We start from the raw sequence: 19,589 nt of genomic DNA, 5'->3' as shown, positions 1-19,589 counted from the left end.
TGTGTCCTTCTGTCTCCCTTCCCCCACCCAACAGGAATGAGAATCCTCCCGTCCCCCTCAGCCACCTCCCACCCTGTTCCCCTGGGGAGGCCCACAGCTCACCTCCCAAAGAGAGCCCTGTGTGCTGAGGAACTTGTAGATGATGTAGATGGGCACCAGGACCATGGAAGACAGGGAGATGCCCCACCCCACCCAGTTGGCCCAGGGCGGGAAGATGTAGTCGTCATAGCTGAGTGGCTTGAAGTTGATGATGCTGACCACGACCACGAACTAGGGATGGGCAGGGAAGGGAGAGAAAGGAAGACAGGGCAGAAGAGAGACAAGAAGGGAAAGAAAGAAGGAGGTGGGAGAAAGGTGGGAGAGAAATGAAGAGCAATGAGCATCACAGTAAAGGGAGGAAAGAAGGAAGGCGGGAAAGAGGAAAAGATGGAGAATCAAGAATTCAGGAAGCAAGCGATAATCAAAAGGAGGCAGAGATGACAGGGAATAAACAAAGAGGAGGAACAAAAGGCGACTTTGGAGCAGGCGTAACAGTCCCCAGGGTCCCAGCCCCCACTCGAGAACCCCCAGTAAGGTGGATGCCTACCATGTTATCCACAGGGCCAAGCATCCCAAGTGACCCCTCTACATGACCAGGGCCTCTGTATCCCAGAGCCTCCCCGCTAAGCAGCAAATATCCCCACCCAGCTCCATCCTGGGCACACCCCGCTCCCCACATGCAGGGCTTCCCGGCAGACACTACACACCAAGAGGAAGGCAGGGCTGACGAACTTCCAGCACAGTCTCCAGTACAGGCCTGGTCTGAACCCCATCATCTGCTGGATGTCATTGCTGAACCTGTCCACTCCTGTGCAAACACAGGGCAGGCCTGTTACAACGGCCCCCATGACAGCCAGGGCCAGGTCCTCCCATGAGGTTCTGGCCCCAGGTGGAGAGCAGGGCAGTGGGGTAAGATGCTGACACCCTGGGACTCGGGAGAGTTGGGATGGGCACTTTGTAATGCAGGATGAGGGAGAGGACAAACTCCAGACCAGTATCCCCTTTCGTGTGCCACCCCAATTAACTTGTCAGAGGGAAACCTGGGCTCAGAGAGGTGAGGGGATTTGCCCCAGATTCCACAGCCGGTCGGCCTGACTCCAAAGCCCAGCTCTTTCCTCTTGCTTACACTTGCTCTGAAAATAACAAATACAACTATACATACAGCACATTCCCTGACTTCAGTCTGACAGCAGAGCCCAGCCTCTCCCATTGATTCTCTCTGAGTGGTAGCAGAGTGAGAACAGAACTAACATGTTGGTGTGACACTTGGGGGGAAAAACAAACAATGAACACATTTAAGGTTTGTAAAATATTCTCTCAGTTCCCTTCCAGAATAAGTTTTCCAGAAAAAATACAGGATACCCAGTTAAGTTTGAATTTCACATAAATAATGGAATAAAATAAGTATGTCCGATGCAATATTTGGGCTATACTTATACTAAATAGTGATTTGTTATTTATCTGAAATTCAAGTTTAACTAGGCAACCTGTGTTGTATTTGCTAAATCTGGCAACCCCTGGTAAAATGAATTGTATGACTTGGGGGTCACCCTTTTCCTAAGGGTTCTTCTTTCAGAAGCTGATGCTGGATACCCTCAGGGGCCTTTGCAGCCTCCTGTTAAGGGCAGGTTCGTCCAAAGATGAGCCAAGGATTGAGATTTGTTCCCAAGAAGCAACTTGCTGGACTCTGGAATTTTAGGTGGCTGTCCTGGAAATGGAAAGCTGAGGCTTTTCCACACACTCACATACCATAAAACCAGGAAACTCCGATGGCTTCCATGAGGACAGCAAAAAGAATGGAGGTGCCCGCAGCAAAGGTGTCCAGGAGGGTCACCACATAAATTCCACCCTGGGGCAGGGAGAGAAGAAGAAGGCTGAGGACCTTTTTGGCCAAACGTGGGCACTGACTGTTGTGTCCATCAACTCTTACCTGCCCCCGTCCCACTTTCTCAGAACCCTGTCTGAGACCACAGGCCGCAGGGGTGTGGTGCTGTTATAGTTATGGTACAGTCACCTCCGTTTCAGCCAGTAAAGAGTTAGATGGGCTTAAAAGGGACTTTTGCTGCCCCTCAGGTCAATAAATAATTAACAGCGTTGAGTGGAATCCTCAGCATCAGAGATGGAAGAAGACCACCGGGTCGAGGATGCTGAGTCTCGCATTGTTCTCCCTGAGCTCAGCCCCAATGTTTGACTAAGAATCTGTCCAGAGGCCCCACGTGACCCAGAGCCCAGCCCCTACTCACCTTGGTTATGCAGAACAGGGCGAGAAGGAAGGTGCTGAAGGTGACGCCAAATGTGAAGAGTTTCCGATGTCGCTTCAGGACCTGGAAGTCATCTGCCAGGCCCGTGATGATAGCCTCCATGCCTCCCATCTGGAGGGAACCAGGTGGGGTGGGGTGTGGGAATGAGGGTCTCTCTGGACCTCAGTCTCAGGCCCCAGGGTTCCTAGGGCCTCCTGCAGCCCAGGACCCCCGCAGGTTGCCTTGCCTCTCTTGAGAAATCAGCACATCCTGCCTTCCTCCTCATCTTCTTGTTCCATTTCTGTCCTGTTCTCAAGCAAACTCAGAACTCAGAAACTATGTATGAGAGGGTGAGGGTTAAGTCAACTCCTGTCTCCCCTACTCAACAGCTACCTGTCTCCTGCGTCCTCACTCAGCCCGAGTGGGTACAGATAAGCTGATAGTGGAGTGAAAGCAGTAAAACACCAAAACCCATGTCATAGGTTTATATGTCAATAAGGGTCTCTGGAAACAACTTCTGCAGAAGAGCTGCTGGTGATGAGAACTTCAGGCAGTCGTTTTTGATAAGGATTTTGGGCTGCTTTTCTAATGATCGAGCAAAGTGGTCACTTCAAACTCCAGACTCTTAGAGTCTGAAAGGGTCTCACATCCACTGCTATGAGCAGATTGTTTCCTTATGAGGCCACTGTGAGGGCCAGACAAGCACAAAAGCTACCACTGTCCCCTCCCCTCCCCCTCTCATTTCCTCTCCTCTTGGAAGACACTGTTAATCAAAATTAGTATTCTTCATGATAGGCCCAGAAGCAGCCTCAAAATCCTTCTTAACACCCTGCTCCTGGCAGATCTATTGATGGAAAGCAAAAGGCAGTGGGAGGAAACCCATGTGCCAGCCCTTCCATAAGATTTTTTGCAAACTTCCAGGCATGATGTACTAAGGGCAGACACAGATTTTAAAAGACATCATTAAACCCAGTCTTACATTTGGATATAATAAAAGGATGTAAGAAACTACTGAGGTTCAAACTGTTTTTATTTGTTTGTTTGGGTTTTGAGTTTCGTTTTGTTTTGTTTTTTTAAACTAGATCTCACTCACCCAGGTTGGAGAGCAGTGATGTAATCATAGCTCACCGCAGCCTCCAACTCCTGGGCTCATGTGACCCTCCCACCTCAGCCTCCTGAGTAGCTAGGGCTACAGGCACATACCACCATACTGAGCTATTTTTTTATTTTTATTTTTTGTAGAGATGGGGGTCTCACTATGTTGCCCAGTCTGGCCTTAAACTCCTGGCCTCAAGCAATCCTCCCACCTCAGCCTTCCATGGTCCTGGGATTATAGGCATGAGCCATCATTCCTGGCCTGTCGACTATTGATGATAAAATATAATAAGAAAATGCCTGTTTAGAGAACAAGACTTCTATCTGTGTCCCCTCTGAATCATTTCGCCGCCTGCAAGAGGATGGTGTAGGGCTGGCTTATCTGAAGTCTCTTCTCATCTGAATTTCCAAGATGCCAAAGGGGTTCCTATGGCTCTTGGCTTTGGCCTAAGTCTTATCTTTTTGAGTCAGGACTCACTTTTTTTTGTCGACATTTAAATAGGGCCTTCTGGAAACAACTATTAACCAGGTGTTTGAATAGTGGGAACTTCAGGCCCAGCACTGTGTGTTGGGGGAGGGGTCAGGCCCAGGGACGTGGGGAACAGATATCTTGAGCAGGGCCACTTACTGAGCTGTCAAGGCCCAGCGCCAGGAGCATGATGAAAAACACGACAGCCCAGAATGTAGATCCAGACAGGGTAGAAATGGCTTCTGGATACAGGATGAACACTAGGCCAGCTCCTGTAAGAAACGTCAAGGACCTCATCAATGGCTGAAACCACTGGTCTGAGCTGCACGTGGTAGGGGAGCATCTGGGAGCCCAATTGGTCAGTCATGTGTGGGTGGAGCAGAACACAGGTCTAGAGATAACAGATGAAGTCAGCATGAACATACAGCTCACCTGTGCATTGGAGAGGTTGCCCCCAACAGCCAGGCTGGAGAGCAGTTTTCTGCCTGGTAAGCTACAGACTACACGCTGCATACCCCACCTCCTATACTCTACAAGGCATTCACTCTTACTCACAAAAGCTTGGGGTCCTCGGAGTGCATTAGAGGTAGCCCTTGCCCAGGTCTCAGCTTCTTTGTGGCCATAAGGATATGGGAAGCTGCAGGGAAGGACACAAGCTCCAGAGCTGGACTGATTGGGGTGTGAACACTATTGTACCATTGCTCACTAGCTGGGTGATGCCAGACAACTTATTTGGCTTGAGTCTCAGTCTTCTCATCTGTAAAGTGAGTCTACTGACACTTGCCTGGCAGCCTTGTGAGAACTAAGTGGAGGTTTGTCAAGGGCTTAGCCCATGGCTGGTACAGAGAGGACATTCCAAAATCTCTTCTTCCCAGCCTGACTCAGAGGAAGGTTCTGCTACATACATGGGGCCTGGGACTGCCTGAAATTCTCACTAATAACCTAAAGGGAAAGTCGACCACATGACTGGTTTGGACACCTCCACAGACAGCCTAGTGATCCTACAGCCAAAGGCAGAGCCATGCAGCCAAGAATAGGGCAGGCTTCTCAGCTCCCTCCTCAGTGAGCTGGGGCCCAGGTGGGCTGCCCACCCACCTTCTGTGGCCACATCCTCAATGTTGACCTTGTGTTCATGGGCCATGTAACCAAGGATGGAGAAGATGGCAAACCCAGAGACGAAGCTGGTGATGCAATTGATGCTGCTGGTCAGCAGGGCGTCCCTGGGGGAAGAAGCACAGTGAGGTCAAGCTCCTTGACACCCTCAACCCTATGCATTGATTGCTGGACCAGTTAGAGAACCTGCAGCCTGGCCCCAGCCTCAAAGGCCATGCGCCCTTCAGTAGCTCCTGCTGCCACATGGATCCAGGGCCCCACCATCACTGGCACAGGAAGTAGGCTAACCACATATGGATGGAATAGTCCGATACCAGAGTCTACTGGCAAACTCCTGCCAGGAAACTGAGTCACCAGCCTCCTTCAACAAAACTTCCATGGCTGCTTCCCAGTGCCTTCCAACTCCTCATCCTGTCATTCAAGAGCTTTGCTAAGAAGACCCAACCTTCCTTATAGATTTATCTTCCATGACTCCCAAGGTGTACTCTGAACAGTACAATTGTGTACTCTGAACGGTGAATTGAAACCAGTCAATTCACTGGTCCATAAACAAACCACCTCCCTGTATTTGGCTGTGTGGTCCCCCTTCTCCCACAGTGTGTGTTGTCCACTCCACATCTGCCTAGCATAATCCTAACTATCCTCCAAGGTTCATCTCAAATTCACCTCCATGTACTGGCTTGTCTTCTATCGGGGGCTGATCACCCCATTTCCTTACCTCCCTATAGCCTGTCCCACTGGTATGCATTCATTGGACTCTGTCATGTACCAAAGATGCTATGATTCTGCCTTAAGCCTTGGATGGAGTGTAATGGAAGTGAACCCAAATTTGTGCCCGTGCCTGAAGTCCCCACAGCACTGGGCCAGCAGGAGGCAGCATTGAGTGCTTCCTGAACTGAGCTAGGTCATGGTCCTCTGAGTCTCAGTCTGTCCTGCAATCTCACCTCTGATCCTGCCAGGCCCTCAGCAGCAGGGATATTCTACCCCTGCCTGCCTGGGCATCTGATGGACAGAGTCAGGCAATGCTGTCCACACTGAAATCTGCACGGTTCTCCTCTGTCCCAGCTACCCATCTCCCAATGCTGGTGACCTCAACTTTCCCAGTTCCACACCTCACTTCTGTTTAAGAGGCATCCTGAAATGAAATGTGGTCATTGGGACCCTCAGAGGCCACGTCGCAGTTGATAGAATGCCCAGGATGGTCCACAAGAAGAAAATGTGGCTTGCCCAGGGAGAGTTGGCTTCCAGATAAGAACCCTCTCTGCCACCCATGCAAGCGTCAACCCCCAGGATTGAGAGCGTCCCAGAGTTCTGAGAAAGGTCTTACCTGTAACAGTTGTTGTCAAATTTGTTGTAACTGGCAAATGCAATCAACACTCCAAATCCAGCCCCCAAGGAAAAAAATATCTGAGTTGCAGCATCAATCCATACCTGAAACCAGCAGATAAAAGCCATCAGCCTCTGCTTCCTATACCACAGGACCACCTCACTGTTCTGGAAGGGCTGAGAAACCCTGGGGATGCTCTGAGACCAAAGGAAATATGGTTTAAAACACAGATGGGCAGCCCTGGAAACTCCCTCCCCTGCATCCTGTACAAAACAACTGCAGAGAGAGGCTGGGCCTCTCTAGCAACTCCCAGCCTTGGGTAGCAGCTGTGAGTGAGCTGACCCTGTAGGAACTCATTCACTCAATTTCATGCCCTGATTTTCAAAGAAAATTAGCAAAACTAAAAGTTCGAGGCTAGAGTGTAAATGGGCAAGAACAGAGGGTTATGGCCATCTCAGGAGTTACAGACGTGGCATTTTCAGAAGGGGAGGACCATTCCTAGTAGGCTTCTACAAGACATAGACAATGGTGACACCTTGGGGGCCAATGCGGCTTACTTATTCCATCCTTTGGGTGATAAAAGCACATGGCTGGAGGCCTGGACGTCTGAATTCCTTTCCAACTTCTCTTCCTCATGTTCTAGCCCTGGTCAAGTTCACTTCTCTCTGTTTTCTCATCTGTATAATGGGGATAATTCTACTTCACCCACTCAGACTAAGAGCTAAATTAAAATCTAATCTAATTAAAAATCTAATTAAAAAATTTAGATTTTTTTTTAAGTGGAGTCTCACTCTGTCACCCAGGCTGGAGTGCAGTGGTGCGATCTTGGTTCACTGCAACCTCTGCCCTCTGGATTCGAGCAATTCTCCCACTTTAGCCTCCTGAATAGCTGGGATTACACTAGAGTGCCACCATACCTGGCTAATATTTGTATTTTTAGTAGAGATGGGGTTTCACCATGTTGGCCAGGCTGGTCTTGAACTCCTGACCTCAAGTGGTCTGCCAGCCTCAGCCTCCCAAAGTGCTGGGATTACAGGCGTGAGCCACTGCGCCCGGCCTTCCAATTCAGATTTGAGAGATGTCTGTCATCTCCCCACTGGAAGTCCAGGCTTCCCCAGCTGTGCAGAGGGCAGCACCATCTGATGAGGGAAGACGGATCTGCTCCTTGAGACTGCACTGAGGGCTTAGTTTCTACACATCTAAAAGGTTTGGCATCAACAGTCACAGAATAAAAAGAAGTCTGACTTGTTTTGCAATTTACAAGGCTGATTCATGCCTTATGTTCTATTATCTTTCTGGCAGCTACTACAAAAATTGGTTTTTCTTGGTTACTAGTCTGTAACATTGCAGTGTGTTGGGGCATTACAACCATAGAGATGCATATTGGGATGCATCTCTCCCAATCCTGTGCTGTTGGGGCTTGCCAGAATTATTATGGGTTCAAATAAAGAAGCCCTGGAGAATTGAAAGACAGCATGTTGAGGTGTTCTCACTGAGGGGCACTGAAAGAGGAGGCTGGAAGTAATCTCAGCAGTTACCTGAAGGTGCTCAAGGTAATGAGTACCTCTATGATTGTCTCTGCTTTCACCCTCACTGCTCTGCACTGGACTCCACTAGCAGATTCACCCACTTTCACCATAATTTGAGCCTTTGGACAGGGGCAGTGGTCGGCTGAAGGTGTTGGGGAAGAGGGTTGGCAGGGCCTCCCTGATGGCTGAATCTATCCTTATGCTGACATCACAAGATGGTGGTAAAGACCAGGTTTGGGGATCACAGAGTAGAAAGAGGGCAGGGGGTGGCTAGGGTGAGCGAGGGAGCCGTGGCCTCAGGACAGGAGCACGGACCCAGGACATCATGTCCTCTTCACAGGGCACTGCTCTCCTTGAAAAGAGTAGTTTGTGAAGGCCACCAGATGATACCACAGAATCCCAGGCCTCCAGAGCTGGGTGGGTTTATGGAGATTGTCAGGTGCAAATCCGCATTGTCAGATGGGGAAGCTGCATCTCAGACAGGGAAGGATCCTGACCAAGGCTATGCTGTACATTGGGGGCAGAGCTGGGAGCAGATTTTCCATTATCACCTGCTCCTGAAAGCCCTACCACAAGCCTGGCCCAAGGCCAGGTGGTCACTGAACACTAACCGTGGCCTCTTTCAGGCGGTAGAAGTCGATGTGCAGGTAGGCATTGATGCCGTCGGAGGCGCCGGGCAGCGTGACACCGTGGACCAGGAGCACGAACAGCACGAAGTAAGGCAGCGTGGCTGTGATCCACACCACCTGGGCAATGGATAAGTTTGGGTGAGAGCCTTGCTCTGGCCCCAACCCCATGGGGCACTGGTGGGGCACAGAGCCCTTTCCCAGGGAGCCAGTCATTCTCTTTCTCACCTTCCTTTACCCAAGGCACATGCTGCAGGTTCCAGCTCTAGGCAAGGCCCTGATGCAGAATCCAGGGCTAGAATAGGAAACAGACACAGGGCCCACCCTAGAGAAGCTCAGAACCCAGGGCGAGAGTCAGCCACACTGGGGATAGCACCATGATGGAAACCTAGGGCACCGAGGGCAAAGACTAGGTTCTCATAGCACTGGACGCCTCCTCATCTACAAAGCCACCTCTCCTGACTCCATCAGGAAAAGACTCCTGACTCCATAAAATGAAGAATTTTCCCATAGATAGAGCTCTCTAAAGGAAAAGAGCCTAGAGAAGCGGTGAGGTACGTGTCACTGAAGTTATGCAAGTGTTACTATGAATACAGGCATTGGCAAAGGATTGCTTAGATCAAGGTGTGGTTCATGGACCAGGAAGAACTAAGTACACCCACCTTGTGCTCTCCCCTTTCCCCATCAGTCTTGTCTCCATCACACCACTGCTACTGGTTGCTGCAGGTACCTATCTGACTGGCAAGATATTTAGAAATCTCAGTCTCTCTCTCTTTCTTTCTGTCTCTCTCTCTCGTCTCTGTTTCTCTCTCTCCATCTTCCCTCCCTCTTCTCCCTCTCCTCCACTCTCTCCCTTTTGTTTACCTCTTCCTCTTTTTCTTTACCCTCCTTTAAGCATATTTTCTTTCCTAAGCACATTGCCCAGGAAGGGATGTGGCTGGGCAGAAAGCAGAACCTCTGACCATTCTTCATCTTGCTGGGAACAGATGTGGGACACAGGCAACGTATCTTGTTCAGAAATACACAAAAGAAGAGATTACTCCAGACTAAAAAAGACACCCCATCCCTTTGCCCAGGTTGGAGGAAAAGAACAGAAAGGTAGGTACAGGTACGTGGGTGTTGTGTGGATTTCTTTGCTGTTCCTTCTCACCCTGGGCTACACATTCAAATACTCTGGGGGAAGTTATAGGTAAAAATGTTAAAGCTCAGATCCCATTCTTGGAGTTACTGATTTAGTTGGTCTGGGGCGGGCCTGGAATGCAGTATTTTTTTTAAAGCTCCCCAGGTGATAAAATTGTGCAGCCAAGGTGAGAAATCACCGCTTTAGGCAGATATAGTCATAGATAGCCTTGCAGAAAGAATGCTGTGCCCCAGGTAAAAATATCTGGTTAAGGTTAAGGTAGTCAGACCCAAGGAGAACTCAGCTGAAACATGAAAAGGGCTATAAATGCTAGACGGTTCCACACCCCCAAAGCTCTGGAACTATGTATCCCTAAGAATCTTCACACATCCCTAAGGAGAAAGTGGAAACCTGGAAACATGAAAGTTCCTTTCCAGCCTAAAAAGATGTGGGTGCTAAACAAAAATGGAGATATAGAAAATAAAGCCATATATTTTTCATACTTATGTTTAAGGATGGGGATTTATCCTCTTTTTTTACTTGTCATTCCTACTAGATCATGGCCCCCTTAGAAATAAAATCCTATATTTTTCAAACTTGTATCCCCAGCACCTGGCATATGTGAATCCTAATACATGTTTATCGTATGAATGATTGGATAGTGTTGTGGATAAATGACTGGATTGTTAGGTAAATGGATGGATGGATGAGTGGATGGTTGGACTATGATTGAGTAGATGGTTAAAAGGATGGATAAGATGATTAGGTGGGTGGATCGTTGAGTAGATGGATGGATGAGTGGATGAATGATAAATCAGAGAGTTAGTGGGTGACTAAGTCAAAGAATAAATGCATGAGCAAGTGAATGAATAACTGAGTCAGCGCGGGAGTGAGTAAATGCATAGTGGCAGTCACATCTGGGCTCAGAAGGAATTAGGCAGGAAAGCCTCCTCTGTTTCATGTTATCCACTTGTTTCTCCATCACTCCCTTGTTCTAGGAAGGTCTTTGTGGAAATGGGATTTCCACTTGTTTTCTTTCAGGGAGGTAAGAACAGGAAGGACAAATTGCATAACAAATAAAGAGGGAAACATGCCTTGGAAAGTGAAGCTGTTGCATCTGGGTGACCTTATGTTAATGAATCTTGGAATCAGTCCCCTGAACTGGGATGAATAGGTCTAAGCGCTTGGCAAAAGGCACAAGGAGGAGCTCTCACATATCCTTGTAATTGGTCCTAATGGCTCTGGTCTCCTAAAGCTCATGTCAACAGCTGCAGCCCAGGTGCAATGCCCAGCCCAGCAAACCAGGTGAGACCACACTCCTCCCATCAGAAAACAGTATCTTGACTTCTGACTCCAAGGAATCTCCCATGGGGCCTGGAGGTGGCCCTGCATTGGCCATGTTTGATGGCCATGGATTCAATTTCCCTAAGGAATACATTAGGACATGACTGATATGAAACCCTGACTATAGTCAAGCATCAAGAAAGCAGGAAACTTGTTTTGTCTGTGCCCATGTGTTCAAAGCTAGACCATCTGAATCTTGTTGAAGATTCTCAGAATTGACAGTGGGTGTTCAGCTGCCTAAGATCTTGTGTTGAAAGGGAGATTCCTGGATCTTTGGCCAACAGTTCACTCATGCTCACATTTGCCCTGAATGCACAATGGGTAAACAGAAGAAAGGCTTGGGCTCTGTCATCTCTACCCCAGGCTCCTCAGCTCTCAGAATTTCAACTTGCAACACAGCTCTGGCCATGAGAAGCTCGACTTGGTCCAATTTTGAGCACAAGATGAAGAATGCTATGAGCAGCACATTAGTCTTACAAGTGTCCTTAATCCCTAAGGGAGATCACTGCTTTCTATCACTTTAAATCTATACCTGCTGGTGTTACTACGGATAATTTGTGTGGTTCCAGGGTACCAAATTCAAACCAATTGCTCATAATCAAAATGAGGAAGATCTTGGCTCCATAAAAGAAAGAGCGTTCAAATTGATAGAACTCTCTCAAGGGAAAGAGCTGCCCAGGACGGTGGTGAGGTGCTTGTCACTGAAGTTGTGCAAGCCTGAATTCAGGCATCAAGCAAAGGGCGGCCTAGATCAAGGTGAGGTACATAGACCAGAAGCATCAGCTTCACCTAGAGCTTGTCAGGAATGCAAATTCTCGCATCATCCCCACTGAATCAGACTCTCTCAAGGAGGAACCCAGGAATCTGTGTTTTAGCAAGACCTCTCAGTGATTCTTACATGCATGAGAGTTTGAAACACACTGCCCAGGAACTGCTCTAAGGTTGACTCGAACCCAGAGATGATAAATTTCCATGCTTTACCACTGTACATCTGCATTAATTTAACCTTTACTGATTTAGAATTTGTGATTCTCTGAACTGAGTTTTAGGGACATTTTCACTAATAAAAAAAGACATAATTTTAAAAAGAAGGGTTTACGGGGTGTAGGGTATGCACTGATGTTACTGAGAAAAACTCCAAACTACAATATTTTAGTATATGCCTCACTCATATGTGAACGATGCTGTTCATTATAATTGAGTCCAATCAAGTCACTAAAGCAAGCCAGGACCGGCACAGCTTTCACTTGCCAAGACCGGAGGTATGAACATTTGCAATTCATTTGAGGCCAGCTCTGAGGCTATGGAAGCCTGCTAAGGAAAGCTCAGTGTCCTGTGCCAGGTTCGGTCTGGAAAGAAATAAGCAACACTCTTGGTTTTCTCATACGCCAGCTTATAAAAACAATTAACTTTGGGGCACAGGAATGTCCTGAGTGAAGCTCCCCATTCTTGAAATCTCCTCTCCATAGACTGCCTATGGCGTGCCTGTTAGTGGTCAGAACACTGAGGGACTTACGCAAAATGTGGGCTGTGGCTTCGGATGACACACGCAGAGGGGACTCATATTCCTCTCTCATCGTGTTTCTACATGGGGGACTTTCCTAGTGTAACACCCAGGTTTACCCATCATTACCTTCTCTGAAGGTGCATTTTGGAAAGAACTGAGCATGCTCAGCTTCACTCCTCCTGGTCTCTCTCGCATCAGCCTGCCTGCAGACAACATATACTCCCCTCTAGCCAAGAGCTAAACTAGATGGGGCAGGCTCTACCCTCTTTGGTGATGGCTGTGGGAAACCTAATCTTGGGGTGCAATATTAGAAGTCTGTGGTGGCCCTGTGCCAAGGCCAGAAGCAGTATAAAGCTCATACATCTGCAATTCACAGGAGTGGGCCCTGTCTCCCCTCAAGGCCTCTGTCTGTGCCTGCAGAGGCCAAGAGAGCCCTGCTCCTAGTACCCAGGAAAGGCACAGAGAGTGCTAGATAAGGCTGGTCTGGGGCTTTCACATCTCCACCACTTTGCTCATGTAGTTTCTTTCGCTGAGAATCCCTTCCCTCCCTCCCACCTCTACCTGTGCCTGACCTTATAGACCCAGCTTGAATGCCACCTTCTCTATTGTCTTTGGAGATACTTTGAGTTGAAAGAGCTTCCTTTCTCCACTAATGCAGCATCTCACACTTTTTGACCATGACTCATGCTAAGAAATACCTTCAATATCAAGATAAACTACACATAAACTTACAGACTGCTGTAACAGAAACAAAAATTCCAAGAGACAGCCCTTACTTTAATATGTGCAATGATCTCTTATTATCTAGACTTTTTTGTTTTTAAAAAGTGTATGTGATGACCCATTAAGCTGATTTAATGATAGTTTTTAAACCCACAGTTCGTATTTCTATTGAAATATAATTTGACTTCGGGATGTGAAATTATCTCCAAGGTAAAGTTAAGCTTAAAAAAGAGCAAGATATTTAATAGTGCACATAGTTTGTGACCACTGGGTTTTATTAAACGGGGACACACACATATGTCTCTGGACAGAGATCCAAGAAGCTGGTGACATTGGCTGACCCATAACCTGCCTACAATATGCATAGACTAAAGCAATTGAAGAAGGAACCTGTCTTATTCTTGCATCACTACTGCTAGCATCAAGCCTGGTACATAGTAGGTGTCCATAAATGGTTGTATATGTTGAATTAAATTCAAAGAACACTTAATGAAGTTCCCCAAATTTGTATACCCACCCATCATTCTATCACCCAATAAATACCTACTGAAGACCTACTAGGTGTCAGGCATCAGAATGGCAGTGGTCCTATCCTGGCTTTTCTCCACCTTAGACTTTCTCCAAGCCTTAGTTTGCATTTTGTTTGTGTGCTTTCTTAGGGTAGACACTGTGTCCCCAACATTCTGGTAGGAAGTTCCATCTCCATTTCTTGATGGATTTCATACCTACCAGCTGCTGCTTCCCTGCTACTGTCTTTGCTCCCAATGGCATGACCAAAAACTCCAGGAGTATCAGAGAGAACTCTAGTGCACACCTCCTTTCCAAAATCAGTTGCCTACTGAAGTTTCTCCAAAATTTACACCCACCTGATTAAGATAGACTGTTGTGTTGTCTCCACCAATGAACTCACACCTGTGTGTAATTCCCTCCCACACGGATACTGGGTTTTACCACAACACTTGTTTTGGCCACTGGGATAATAGCAAGAATGATGCAAGCAGAGACTGGAAGAGGTACTTGTACATCATTGGGACTTGTCTGCCTGGGACATGTTTTTGGAACTCAGCCACTATGCTGTGAGAAGCCCAAGCACCATAGAAAGGCTATGTGGAAACATCCCAAGATACTCTAGTTGGCAGCTCCAACTTAGCTCCCAGCCAGCACCAACTGCCAGCAGTGTGTATGCACCACCATCTAGAATATTCAGCCCAGCCAAGCCCCCAGCTATGTAGTCCAGGGTATATCACATGGAGCAGAAGAACCACCCAGCGGATCCCAGTCAACCCATAGACTTGTGAGAGACAATAAAATGGTTGTTATTTTGAGTCACTACCTTTTGGGGTGGTTTGTTACAGAGCACTAGCTAACCAGAACACTGGAAAGAACATTTCCCATCCACATCCTCTTTAATACAGTCAAGCTGCTAAATAGACCCTGTAGAGCCCAAATGAGGTTGCTGTTCCCATGATGTTACTTGGGCTAAAAATCAATAGGAGCCATTTCCTGAATATTCCCCACCCTGAGAGGCTGGCTACAGGGGGATGGTGTCACCCAAGTTTAGAATGCCAACTCTGGACTGGCCCTCATGGGTCATCTAAACATACGCTCTTCTCTCTAAGGCACCTGGAACCCTGAGGGCACTTATCTCTGTATCTGAGGAAACACAAAACCCAGCTTACATCTGGATATCTTCTAGAGCATTCTTTTTTTTTTTCTCAAAAATTCAGAGGAGGATTTATTGATCTTATGGTAAAACAAATGTTGCATATTCCGGAGTAGCATGCAACATTTGCATGAAGATTTAGGTCGAAATTCCAGATTTATCAAGGGCATGTTGATGGCATCTCTAGGCTTTGTCCTGAGGCCTTTGGGAATACCCAAGTCCCTGGTCTCTGGTATTAGGGAAGCTTCGGCAGGAAAGTATGAGGAACTCCGATCCACTTATACCCCTTCAACCTATTGTTGGGGAGACAGACTTAGGGAAGAGAAGGGAGAGGAAGGGAAGGCATTTGTCCAAGTCGGTGGCAGAACTGCGGCTTGAACCTAGGCTTTGCACTTCCAGCTCCATCTGTTTTGTTCACCAGCTACATAATTATTGCTAGAAATAGTCACACACACACCCAAGGTTGATTTCCCAACAGAAAGAGAAACAAAGAGATATTACCTTTCCAGACGTCTTCACCCCTTTCCAGAGGCTAAAATACAAGACGATGACGACGGTCATCAGACACAGCAAGAGCTGCCACTGGGGCAGGCCGATGTCATGAATCCCGCTGCTCTCGTGAAGGTGCAGGACGCCACGCCTGCTCAGAGGGGAGGGAAGGGGACCAGGGTAAAAGGCTTTAGGGAGGATGACAGAGGCCATGACCACAGGCCAGTCCCTGCAAATGCACGCTGATGGAGACAGGACCTGACCACTCTCCCCTAACTTGGGTGCTCCAGCCACTGCCATGCACCACGTGGGTCTGCCCTGGTCAGCCATGGCCTGTGCCCTTGACCACTCTGTCCTAGGAGAGAGGACAAATCATCTGGGGAGATTCCAAGCTCATGGTTGCTTTTAACAGACAAAAATCTCTTAAGTGCCTACTGCTTGCCTGGCCTTGGAGAAATAAATAGAAAAGGTTCCTACCCTCATAGAACTCACACTGTAAAGAGCAGTTCTTAGCAGGAGGGAGGACTATTTTGCCCCTGACCCCTACCCCAGAGGATATTTGGCAATGTCTGAGATGTTTTTTATTGTCATGACTTGAGGAGAGGTGGTATTACTGGCATAGAGACTATGGGCGCCGCTAAACATGCTACAGTGTACAGGACAGTCTCCAATAACGAAGAATGATCCCATCCAAAGGGTCCATATTGCTGAATCTGAGAATCCCTGGTCTAGAGACTGAGACAAAAGTGAAAATTTCTCCTATTGAGGAACAGCTACTAAAGCTAAAAGTATGCTTATCCTGTGCTCTAGGTATTGACTCAGTAGAAAATTGTACACATGTTCACCAAAAGACATGCTCTAGAATGTTTATGGCTGCATTATTCATAATAACCCCCAATCATAAAGTACTCAAACATCCATCAACAGTGGAATAGATAAATTAGGATATATTTATAAAGTGGAGTTTCTTTTTTTGAGACAGGTCTCACTCTGTCGCCCAGGCTGGAGTTCTGTGGCACCATCACGGCTCACTGCAGGCTCAATCTCCCCAGGCTCAGGTGATCCTCCCACCTTGGCCTCCCAAGTAGCTGGGAATATAGGTGTGCATCAGCATGCCTGGCTAATTTTTATATTCTTTTGGTAGAGACTGGGCTTCTCCTTGTTGCCCAGACTTTCTCAAACTCCTGGGCTCAAGTGATCCAACTGCCCCAGCCTCTCAAAGTGCTGCGATTACAGATGTGAGCCACTGCCCCTGGCCTAAGGGAAGTATTACACAGCAATTACCCCCAGAGGGATGGCTCTCACACACGATGCTGAGAGAAAGAAGTCAAATCCAGAAGAGCGCTTCTGTCTGACTCTAGTCATATAAAATTCAACAGGCAAAACCGACCTAAAGGATTAGAAGCCAGGAGAGGTGTACCCTGGGATGGGGGTGAGGCTGTTACTGACTGGAAGAGGACAGGATGGGGACTCCAGGACACTCGTCATGCTCTTCCCTGAGCTGGGTAAGGTTACTGGCTGCGTTCAATAGGTAACATTTTCTGAGCTGTCACTTGATGATAGTCAATCCTTTGTAATATGTTAGCCATCAATAAAGTGTTGCCTTTTTTTTTTTTTTTTTTTGAGACAGAGTTTTGCTCTTGTTGCCCAGGCTGGAGTTCAATGGCCTGATCTCTGCTCACTGCGACCTCCACCTCCCAAGTTCAAGTGATTCTCCTCCCTCAGCCTCCCGAGTAGATGGGACTACAGATGCCCACCATCACGCCCGGCTAATTTTTTGTATTTTTTTTTTTTTTTTTTGAAATGGAGTTTCTTTCTGTCATCAGGCTGGAATGCAAGTGGCGTGATCTCAGTTCACTGCAACCTCCACCTTCCAGGTTCAAGCAATTCCCCTGCCTCAGCCTCCTGAATAGCTGGAACTACAGGCATGCACCACTACGCCCAGCTAATTTTCATATTTTTAGTAGAAATGAGGTTTCACCATGTTGGCCAGGATGGTCTGGATCTCTTGACCTCATGATCCTCCTGCCTCGGCCTCCCAAAGTGTTGGGATTACAGGTGTGAGCCACTGAGCCTGGCCTGGTTTTTTTAAGTAGGAAAAACAAATAATCCTAAGGTAGTCTGAGAATATTGGGGTCCTTGTACAATCTAAAATGAAGAAATGATAAAAAAAAATTTGCAAACAAGATGACTGTTTGCTAATGAGAATGTAATCAAAGTTGGTTAGGAGCTAAGGAAAGGTTAAATAAAACTGACTGAAGAAACAGTAGTGCAGGTCCCAGTGGAGAGGGGTTTCCCTGACCATTCTGCACCCTTGCAAGGCAAAGCAAGCAGAACTTGGAACAACTTGGCATGGTATTTTCTCTGCACCCAAATTATTCATTCCCCACTGAAGGCCTGCTGTGTTCCAGCCCATCTGGGCCTCAGACACATGCAGGAACTGCTCGTGCACCGTCCTGACCCTGCCTTGGTGGGCTTGTACTGTAGCATGGGAGGCAACACTAAATGCAAATTCACAATAAAGCATGACACGTGTTGGGAGGTTCAAGGGAGCTGTAGGGTCCCCCCGAATGAGTTTCCACTGGGTTCTCCTCTGTGCCTCACACTCAGAGACAACAATCAGCTGCACATTGCCCAACACCCTTCAAAGCCCAGGTCCAGTGTCACGTCTCCTGGGAGTACCCCCATGATCACTCTTGATAGGAATCTTTCAACTCTTGCAGTTCCTGTGGCTCTTGACTCAATTGCTAGGAGAGCCTGCCTGTTCTGCAAGGTCAGGGTTAGCTGTATACAAGGGTCTCCCAGGATGAGGAGTGAATTAACCATTCCTGGTCCACAGTGCTAAGCCCAGGACTGGCAGTTAGACCTGTTAGCTCATGGGAGATTGGTGCATTAGAAACAGATAAATGCTCTCAACCTTTCTTGCTAAACCCAACAATCCCTATACTATAGAAAATGAGATTCCTAATACCAGCACTTTGGGAGGCCGAGGTGGGCAGATCACAGGGTCAGAAGATCGAGACCAGCCCGGCTAATGTGAATCTCTACTAACAATACAAAAAGTTAGCTGGGCGTGGTGGCATGTGCCTGTAGTCCCAGCTACTCGGGAGGCTGAGGCAGGAGAATCACTTGAACCGGGGAGGCGGAGGTTGCAGTGAGGGAGATCACGCCATTGCACTCCAGCCTGGGTGACAAGAGCAAGACTGTCTCAAAGAAAAAACAGAAAATGAGATCCCAGGACCACCCCAAGGAGAACCAGGAAGGAAAGAGGGTCAGTCTCCCACATACTCTCACTTTTTCTCTTAGCAACTCCTCCCCTCACTTGCGGCAAATTTCTAACCCTTTTGCTCAGCTCTTTCATTCTGCCCAGGGCAACGACGTCTTTTCCCATATGGAAACTTAACTTCCCTGTCTCATTCTATAGGCATTTGTGCTCAGCTAGAGGTCCATTCAGAAAGCAGCAGCTTAATTTTACAGCCAGGCACGGTGGCTAATGCCTGTAATCCCAGCACTTTGGGAGACCGAGGCAGGTGGATCATCTGAGGTCAGGAGTTCAAGACCAGGCTGGCCAATATGGTGAAACACCATCTCTACTAAAAATACAAGAATTAGCTGGGTATGCACGCCTGTAATCTCAGCTACTTAGGAGACTAAAGCACAAAAATTGCTCGAACCCAGGAGGCAGAGTTTACAGAGAGCGGAGAGCTTGTCATTGCACTCCAGCCTAGGCAACAGAGCAAGACTTCATCTCAAAAACAAAACAAAACAAAATAGATTTATACTGCAATCTTAGAGGCAAACAGCTTAATATATCGTCCTTCTTTAGAAAGTGGCTTTAATTCCAAAACACACATTAATGGCAAAATTGCACACACCTGCAGTGGATAAGATCAATTGTCTGTCCTCCAGAGGCAGATGACAGCCTTTGCTGGAAGCATCATGAACGATGTGGGAAGATCCCAGACTTGTAAGGAAAACATACACCCTGAGTCTGGAAACTTACTTAGCTTATCCTTGTGTAGGAATTTAAATTTGTTTCCAGGCAGATGAAAGAAAGGCTGAAGGTGATCAGCGATGCTGTTTTATCCACTCTTTTATCATTCATCCACTCAAAAAAGATGTCTGTTGTTTGAAAGAATGTGAAGGAAAATAGAAAAATGTGGCACAGAAATTGTCAGGGCTCTCGGGTCAGACAAACCTGGGTTCTCACCCTACCCCTACCACCAGTTTCTGTGTGACCCGAATCCTTTCATTGATTCCACAAACTCTCTCTGCACCTCTGCTCTGAGCCAGGCAGTGTGCGGG

At 47.6% G+C, this 19,589-nt stretch overlaps 1 protein-coding gene and 1 long non-coding RNA gene across 3 annotated transcripts in view; one reads left to right on the top strand and one right to left on the bottom strand.

Annotated features, from left to right (window-relative positions):
• Positions 1–19,589, bottom strand: part of SLC6A2 (solute carrier family 6 member 2) — a 50,344-nt gene that overhangs the window by 5,992 nt on the left and 24,763 nt on the right. For both annotated transcript variants that reach the window (XM_012447930.2, XM_012447927.3), the window contains exons 4-12: positions 15,297–15,435; positions 8,424–8,558; positions 6,284–6,387; positions 4,939–5,063; positions 4,003–4,115; positions 2,283–2,411; positions 1,789–1,888; positions 747–847; positions 103–270 (exon numbers count right to left, since the gene is read on the bottom strand). In XM_012447930.2, the coding sequence (XP_012303353.1) occupies positions 103–270; positions 747–847; positions 1,789–1,888; positions 2,283–2,411; positions 4,003–4,115; positions 4,939–5,063; positions 6,284–6,387; positions 8,424–8,558; positions 15,297–15,435 (1,114 nt within the window). The remainder of the gene's footprint in view (positions 1–102; positions 271–746; positions 848–1,788; positions 1,889–2,282; positions 2,412–4,002; positions 4,116–4,938; positions 5,064–6,283; positions 6,388–8,423; positions 8,559–15,296; positions 15,436–19,589) is intronic.
• LOC105714064 (uncharacterized) lies at positions 7,413–14,461 on the top strand. Its single transcript, XR_001106730.3, has 2 exons — positions 7,413–9,536; positions 10,557–14,461. It is a non-coding gene; the product is annotated as an uncharacterized LOC105714064 (long non-coding RNA).

The sequence above is a fragment of the Aotus nancymaae genome, unplaced genomic scaffold, assembly GCF_030222135.1.
Source record: "Aotus nancymaae isolate 86718 unplaced genomic scaffold, 86718_ANA_hifiasm-v0.15.2.pri h1tg000030l, whole genome shotgun sequence".
NCBI classification, from domain to species: Eukaryota; Metazoa; Chordata; class Mammalia; order Primates; family Aotidae; genus Aotus; species Aotus nancymaae.
The sequence above is the reverse complement of the archived record's forward strand: the minus strand, read 5'-3'. Positions and strand labels throughout refer to the sequence as shown.